Raw genomic sequence first — 8,355 nt, 5'->3', positions numbered from 1 at the left:
GTAATTAGCTCAAATCAGTCAAGAAGAAGCTGGATGGGAAAAGGTCTAGAATGCCTCCTCATATTCAACACAAGATATGTTAAATTCTTTATGGTTAATTCTTAGTTTACAATACCATTTCGGTGACCTTCAAAAATATGAGCGAGTGCTCCTATTCCGATAAGATTTAAAATTGTCTTCCTGTTTTACGGTAGCCTATGATCAGAATTTGATGACAAAAGTCAAAGAATTGTCTGCTAGGGTCACATCTTGCCCATTCTTGACTTCTCAACATGTCTTTATCTTTTTCAGTACCGAAGTTTCATCGTGGACAAAAAATTCCGATTTTTTTAAGATACTGACTGTTGATACAAAAAAATTTTTTTAGTATTTGAAAGAGATTTTGATAAAATTGCAGCAATGAATTTGTTAGCTATTGGATGAGACGTACTCCTCTATTTCTTTCTTACTTTTGGGCTTCATTAAAAATGAGAAAATATCAATAATACGAGGGTGATTGTGAAGGAGCTAAGTATTTTACATAGAGTACTTTGCAGCAACAGGCCTCTTTCCGTTGAATGATAAGTTGGCAGTCTGTGCTCTCCTAGTTGCTAAATTGTCCACAACGATGGTTTCTCAGTGGCGACAAGCAGGCCTTAAGTAAGTATTCAAAAACAATTTCTGACGTGTATATAAGTTTTGAAATAGTTCTTTAAATGCTAGTACCATGGTATTTGAATAACAACGGGCGCGTTTAGTTCTGCCGGTGCACTTAGCTAATGCAATGGCCTAAAAAATTGGACATGGCATTCTCATCTCACTCAAACTAACTCGATATAAGCAAAATTAGCAACCAGGCATTCTATTCAAAACGATTTGACTCCTAGAAAAACCATAATAGTAGAGAAATGTTCGTCAGTTTATGCTTGAGAATCTCGTGAGACACTGGTATCTGGCAGGCCTCGTTAGAATTTGTTTTAGGCTACTCTAATTGTAATGCGATATAGGTGTAATTGCTATCCAAAGGAAATGTAAGATTTTTTTAAAGAAAAACATTATCAGTAACTAATGATCCAGGGTGCATTCCATGTACTTAGGCCCAAAAAACTTCGATGTACACTCAGGTTTTTTGACATTTGGCGTGCAAACCAACAAACAATTGTTTGGTGTACGTAAAACTCGAAGTAAAACAAGAAGCCATGTACACAGTTAAAATGAAAAAGATTAAAACAAAGACTCACACACCAGGGTTGCCAACTGGCCTACTGGGAGGCCAAATTTGATAAATCTGGCCTTTTTTAAGAATGTTTGGCTACGAGATTAAAACCCCATAAAATCATGAAATGGATAATCATAATGTGTCCATGAACCAGACAGACACTTGAGGTAGCATTGATTCAATCCAAATGGATCAGTCTCTGAATTTCTCATGTAACGACGTGAAGTCATTGCTATACTTTATTTTTTCAACATTTTATTGACTTACTTTTTGAGTATTTCCTTTGATAACTGGGCCTCAGACGAATGAGGGGCTGAGTGACCATGCCCCCCACTTTCCTCCAAAACAATAGAGCTTTTTCAGAATCTCCTGTCATGGCTGTTAAAGTTTCCCTTAGCTCCCCCTCCTCCCCCTTTTCAACCTGTGTCGGTGCCCATGGATAATTTATTTAAATTGAGTTTGCAAACAATCTTTTGGTGGTACAAAACTTTAAACATTTTTTATCTATGTTCTAACGTTTTATAATCTGAAGAGTGCTTGACTAGAAGCTTTAGTATGACTCAAAATGTTTACTTTTTCAAAGTCATTTTGAAATAGAATTGGAAATTTTTTAGTAATCAATAACACGCATAATCGCAGAGATTGATCTACCCATTTGTAAAAAGTTACAATAGATAGTGAATGATCCTTTATTTTCTCGAGTTTCTAATCTATGTCAACCAAGTGACAAGAAGTCTTAGGAAGCGCAATATGTTTGGCTTACAGAGTCTGCTGATGGAAAGGGCAACGGATATACTGCAAACTAAGCTTGTTTTTACTTAGCCTGTGCATTATGACATCATTGTGTTATGGATAAATTTGGCCTGTTTTGACCTGATTTGGCCTATTTTCATAAACGGTTTGGTTACCTAGTACCCATACCACCTGGCAACCCTGTCACACACTATAGTTTTCTCTATTAATCAGATTTATTTGTCTGGCATACAATATTTACAGTTTTACTAACTGCTCATATGTTCACTAACTGCTAAACAAATGCCTCACTGGACCTTCGGCATACCGTTGACATAAAATGTACCCTGGCTGATGATAAGATAGCATGTTAATGACAATCATTATTGGTAAGGTTTCCCCCATTTTTCAGTTTCAAGGTTTTTCAATCAATGTTAAGTTTTGAAGTCATATAGTTGGAAATAGTTTTTAGATGCTACTGCCCCTGAGCCAGCAAATATTCAGACATAGATTTTCAGCAAGCAGGCCCTGTTACAAAAGGGCCACTCACTGACAATCCTTCAATGAATGAATTTTATTTCATTGTGTTGATTAAGCATTCCATTGCTCATTTGAGGTAAGATATGTTTTTAACATAGCTCAACTAAAAGCTTAATAAATATAGCTCAATTTTAATATAGCTCAACTTGTTTTTCAGTTATCTCCAGTTTTCATCAATTTGTGCAAAAGCATTTAGAAGATGCTTGAAGCCTGAGATTAGGGCTGATGCTCTAAGACGGGAAGATAGTATAATGAAAGTAACAAAGTGGAAGGATGGAAAGCCCTTAAAAGAATCAAGTATGTTAATAATTTTCATCATACCAGATTTGTATAAATATGTTTTAAGGGGCTAGCTTATAATGATATTGTTTTATAATCTGGACCTTCTATTTTCATTACCCTGAAAAGATAGGATTGCCTGTTTCCAATCCATGAGATTTTTCCTTTCAAAAATTCTGGCTTTTCATGCCTCTACTTTGACGGGTACCTTATCTGAGCTTTAGGGTTGTCTTGGATGGCTTTCTCGTGTTAGCTGACAATCAAGATGGAAGGAACAAGTTGCTCTAGTGAGGAAGGGCTGGTCTTTGTCAGTGCAGAAATAGGTTTCAAATTCAATGAAAGAAATGGCTAAACCAGGGGGGGGCGCGCAGTGGTATAAACTGTATGAGCCTCATACCATTTTGTTTCCAGAGTTTGTCCTAGAAAAAACCTTAAAATTCATGAGCTCTTGGAGAGATATCTCTTCCATCCGTTTTGTACTGCATTGACACAGAAGCAGAATTCAAATGTAAAAATTAACATAACTTTGTGTTTGAATTGGCCTGACAAAAGATTTTTAATTGCCTTCTAATCCGTTAATGAATCATATTCATACTGTTGATAGCAATCGAATCTCGAGGGCAGTTATGGCCCACTATTTTTTTCCATTTCACAAATTGTAATGTCATTAGACTTTTGTCTAAGTGGCCCTGCTCTATGTCGAGGCCTGTTGTTATCCTAACATAAAAAAGAGTGACTTATCTGCCATGGTACGTATAAGTTTTCGATTTCTCATACCGTGGCCAATCAAACAATACATAAGAGAATTTTCCATGGATTTGTAGAGATGTAGAGGAGTATCTACTTTTGATGCACATGTCGCTTTATGCATGACTTATTGAAGGTGAATTTTTTCACATAGATTATTCAATATTTTCAAGGTAAAACATAGTTTCCCAAAGTAGCATTTTTCCAGATTGGGTTTTAGAAAGTAAAAAAGGGATGGTGATTAGTATGGGTTGATAGGTCCAATTGTTGTGTTTTGGTTGGGGTGAAGTACTTTTCACCGAGTTTTTCTAGTATCGGCTATTGGATATGCAATCTTGTTACCCTGATAAGTTAGTGGCAATTGCGAGAGGGCTCTAGGCCACCAGCAATGATTTTAGATGTGGCTTCAAGCTCTTTAGCGGTTCTCTGGCCATGGTATTAGAATAACGATTCTCATACCGTGCCCTTGAGGTGGCGATACAGCAAGAGCTGTGCGTAGTCTATGTTTCCTATGTCAACCGGCCTTCCCCTAAGCCCGCTACCGGCTATTAGACCAGTGACTCCCTAAGTGTAGGCAGTTAGACAGCCCCTTGAAATTGGAAACAAAGGAGGTGTATTAACAAGATACCTTTTTTTTAAACAAAGCATACATGTAAAGCAGAATATTTGTTATCCAGTCGTTAGGTAGGGAAGAAGAAATGCACTAATTTCAGGTTCTTTAATCAAAAGCTATGGTTTTCTTTAACAATTCGTTTTGATTGTAAACAAAGTCAAAAACTCGATTTTTCAATTTTCTTATACGGAGACAAAAAATGAAAAATGGAAATGCCATGAGTAAGGGTGCTTGGGGGTATTTTCTCTTCAATACAGGACAAGCATCAAGCCTGCTGGAGTAAAATCCCCCAACATCATTATGTGAAAAATGCTCAAAGAACTAATACCCAAAAAATTTGACTCCAAGCCGCCCCTGGCTAAAACCTAAAGTTTGGTTCAAGTCATGAGGCCAAACTGCAGGCCTCTCCGGAAAAAAACAGCACACAGGCTTAAAAGACTCCTGGTGGTTTGGCTGTGTGGACTATTTAGCCCTTGCAGAATTTGTTGTTTATCTACTTCTATTTGGGTATAAACAAGGCAAAATATATTATCTTGTCTACTTGTAAACATTCATTATCCTTAGAAGACAGTTTTGTGTGCATAACTATTCCTTAAAAGGGGTATCTGGTTTTTTGGCAAGATGGAAAAGTTTTGTGTAGGAACACAGATTTTTTGAGTAGGATTCAACAAAACTCATCTTTATTGAAAAAATATAGAACATATAAAAATAAAGAGCAATAAAGTATTATTTAAAGAGTAAGATAAAGTTGATTTGCCTTAAAAATTCAATAAAATATATATAACTGAAATACACTTATTTTCTATAAGAATTGAAGGTCGAAGTTAAGTACTCCAGTCTCTTAACGGCACAGAAAATTCCAAAACCCATTCTTTCTTTAGTGTTTCTTAACCTGAAAATAGCACAGAAGAGTGAAAAAATATTGTACTGAAACTCTTTTGTCTGTCACCCTCAAAGTATATATGCCGTTTAATGTCAAAAAGTAAGCAGAATTTTTATGAGGATCGAAATTAATGCCAGAGCGTGAATGATTAGTTCTCTGTTATTGACCAATCTCAACCGCTTATCTCTTACTTAGTTGAAGAGTGCGAAAACGAACTCTTTCTGTTTTTGCTTTGATAAATGCAGTTTTTAAAGTTTTTCCAATTGCCCAGTACTCTTTTCTTATGTAACAATTGTCATTCTTGCTATTTTATGCTATCTGTTGTTCATTTCCTGCACACTTGTTTCCTATTCCATTGCTAGTTTTAACAGGTAATATTATAGTTTGTTAACATTTGATGTCAAACGAAACAGAACTTTCCTTTTTATAACGATATTTATAACGAAACCATATATCTCGTTATTTGACACGATGTTATTCATAAATACCCTGGTATATAGCAGTAAGTAGTTAAAAAATTGGGGAGTGAAACAAAGGGGATTGAATGATATAGTTGTTATAAAGAACTGCTATAGCCGGGGTCTCTAGGAAAGGCCTGAAACTGAATTCATTGTATGAACCAAATTAGATTATCAATTTAACAGAATTTGAAATGTAAAGAGGTCCAAGATGTTGAAAATAATTTCCAGGGAACAAATTAGAATGCAATGAATTAAGTAAAAACATACATTTTGATAAGATCAAAGCTTTTTATAAAATTAGTGGTGTATCAATGTCCTATATGCCACAAATCATTGTTTCAGAGGCCAGATGTAAGTCTGTAAGTCTACAGGCTGTAAGTCTGACGACACATCTGATAGAGGACCTTGCGAATAATTGAAACTTGTTATCTGGTACCCAGAAAAGAAAATTTTGGGGGTTTTAGACTAAAGTTTCAGAGATTTATGCTATATTCCTCCTTTCAAGAAACCTAACCACAATTTTTGTCTCTTGTAGAGAACATCCAAGTTTGAAGAAGATTGAACCTTGATTAGCGTTTGTGAACCCTGGAGAGTGGACATTTCTGTTATGCCTACTTAACAGAATTTATGATTATTCTTTCTGTTTCTTATCATGAAATTCAAGTTTGTACATTCATTGATGGAAACTTTTTATGGGTCTAGGCCCTACCTTGTAGCTTTCTAGATAGTTTGCCTTCTTCTGTAACCGGATGCTCTGTCAGTGTTCTTTATTCACATATCATCCAAAGATTGATAATTATGTTGCAAGTCTTCAACAGTTCATTTCTTAGTTTTATTGTATTTTGTATGGTATAATAACCTTGAAATAAAAATCTTCTGGATGCTAGCCTTAATAGCTATGCTTCTCTGAAGTATATTTTCATGATTTGAGTTGATATGAAACATCTTTACTAGCATTTCCAGTTCGATTAACAGTAATGCATTCAACCTTAGCAAGTTTGAAAGGCAACATGGTTTGCTTTAAACCAAAAGGATGAAAACACAGTTGCTTTTAGGACTCAGTTTATAATTATGTTGCCATCTCATACATTAAAGGGGTTTTGCTGCACTTCGTATAGTTTCATTCCAATCAAAAAATAATTGAAATAATATAGGGGTAAAGTTCCCAATACAGTTTAGGTGGCAAGAGCAGAAGACGGTCCTTTCTATAAAAACTAATAAAACTATGGGGATAAAACTCAATGCTGGCTGATTGACAGCACTTAGTTTCTTTGTTACTGTCTGGCCTATGGTTTAAATCAAAATTTTGAGCACTCAGCATAATCTTCGGCAGCAGCAACAACACCGTTACTGAAAGCAAGGCTTCGAACAATAATGGCGAAGTATCATGTCCTTGACGGCGTTGAGACATTAAGTGCAAACTTTGCCAAATTCATCGAAGATCTTTCTAGGACTTCAATCTCAGATCATGGGTACTTTGCCATTGGACTCTCCGGAGGAAGCTCAGCAAATATCGTTGGGAACGCTCTTTCAAACACAAACTTAGAATGGGCAAAGTGGCATGTATTTTTCTGCGACGAAAGATTTGTCAAGTTGTCAGGTAGGAAAATTAAACAAATGTTTTTAGGTGATGTGGATCTTGTAGAATTTTTTAAACTGTATCAAGGTAATGCTTTCTGATTCTGTATTGAGACCTTCGGTGCTTGAATAAACAACTTAGCGACATTTTTGTGGAGGGGTCTGTTTGGCCATGGACGGTGATAACAATTAAATGTCTATCGCTAATAGCTTGTGCGAATGCCGCTTCTGTCCACTTGCTCTTAGTAGCCAGAAATAGCTTTTACATGCACTTGTTCAGTCGTAACTGGCATTGTAGTGTCGTCACGGGTTTTGGGGTGGCTAAAAGGAAGTTTTCTGGTTTCTGATACTTCTACAATAACTTGTGTTTCATTTGTTATCTTTTAGATACAGACAGCAACTACAATAGTTTAAAGGCTAGCCTTTTTGATAAGGTCCCAATACCTAGGGATCAGATATACACAATAAACGCTGAAACTGGAATTGAGGAAGCTGCCATTGACTACTCAAAAAAGCTTCAATCACTTTTTGGTGACATCAAGCTTCCAAAATTTGATTTACTTGTCCTAGGAATGGGGCCTGATGGACACATATGCTCACTGTTTCCAAACCATCCTTTGCTAGATGAAAAAGATAAATGGGTAGCTTTTGTAGCTGATTCCCCAAAGCCTCCACCTAAAAGGATAACATTGACACTGCCTGTATTGAATAATGCGAAGGCTGTCTGCTTTACTGTTACTGGTGGAAGCAAAGCAGAGATGGTAAAAAATGTTCAGCAGAGACCACTGGATAAAAACATCCCAGCATCAATGGTTCAAAATTCACAAGGAGAAGTTCATTGGTTTATGGACAAGGATGCAGCCAAACTTCTCTCTTGAGCAATGCAGTTGTATTATTTGCTTTCAACAACAATAGCACATTTTACATGACTTGGCGCACAAGTGTTTAACACTGAAGAGTAAGCTGTTCTTTTCGTGGTTACAAATTTTAAACCAAACAGGAGCATTTCAGTCTTGGCAACTTGTCTGGTAACAAGTACAACACAATGCGCAAAACCTTTAAACACTAATAAAGATATTGTTTATGAATATTTTGATAAAAAATTCTCCTTGAAGTCTCCTTGAAGTATTGTTTCTATATCATTGTTACAATCAAGTGTTTCTATAATATTATTTTCTATATTTATTCACACATGTAATTTTTCATTGTTGCAAATCCTTATCAACCAGCTGTTTTGTTGAATTTTTTATGTTTAAAATTTCTTAAAGTTAACAAAACCAAATTATTTGTCTTTCATATATTAAACCTTTACAGTAAACTTTTT

At 35.8% G+C, this 8,355-nt stretch overlaps 2 protein-coding genes across 2 annotated transcripts; both read left to right on the top strand.

Moving 5' to 3' along the window:
- The first annotated feature begins 502 nt into the window (after positions 1-502).
- On the top strand, positions 503-6,168 carry LOC148960307 (ATP synthase F(1) complex subunit epsilon, mitochondrial-like). Its single transcript, XM_089113829.1, has 3 exons — positions 503-639; positions 2,628-2,767; positions 5,989-6,168. The coding sequence occupies exons 1-3, from the start codon at positions 608-610 to the stop codon at positions 6,003-6,005; spliced, it is 189 nt and encodes a 62-aa protein (XP_088969955.1). The 5' UTR covers positions 503-607; the 3' UTR covers positions 6,006-6,168.
- Positions 6,169-6,320: 152 nt separating this feature from the next.
- LOC135691302 (6-phosphogluconolactonase) lies at positions 6,321-8,220 on the top strand. Its single transcript, XM_065209126.2, has 2 exons — positions 6,321-7,053; positions 7,419-8,220. Exons 1-2 carry the CDS (start codon positions 6,828-6,830, stop codon positions 7,907-7,909), a joined length of 717 nt encoding a protein of 238 aa, XP_065065198.2. The 5' UTR covers positions 6,321-6,827; the 3' UTR covers positions 7,910-8,220.
- Positions 8,221-8,355: the final 135 nt, after the last annotated feature.

Source organism: Rhopilema esculentum, chromosome 4 (genome assembly GCF_057945365.1).
Source record: "Rhopilema esculentum isolate cy_ngs chromosome 4, ASM5794536v1, whole genome shotgun sequence".
NCBI lineage: Eukaryota > Metazoa > Cnidaria > Scyphozoa > Rhizostomeae > Rhizostomatidae > Rhopilema > Rhopilema esculentum.
The sequence above is the reverse complement of the archived record's forward strand: the minus strand, read 5'-3'. Positions and strand labels throughout refer to the sequence as shown.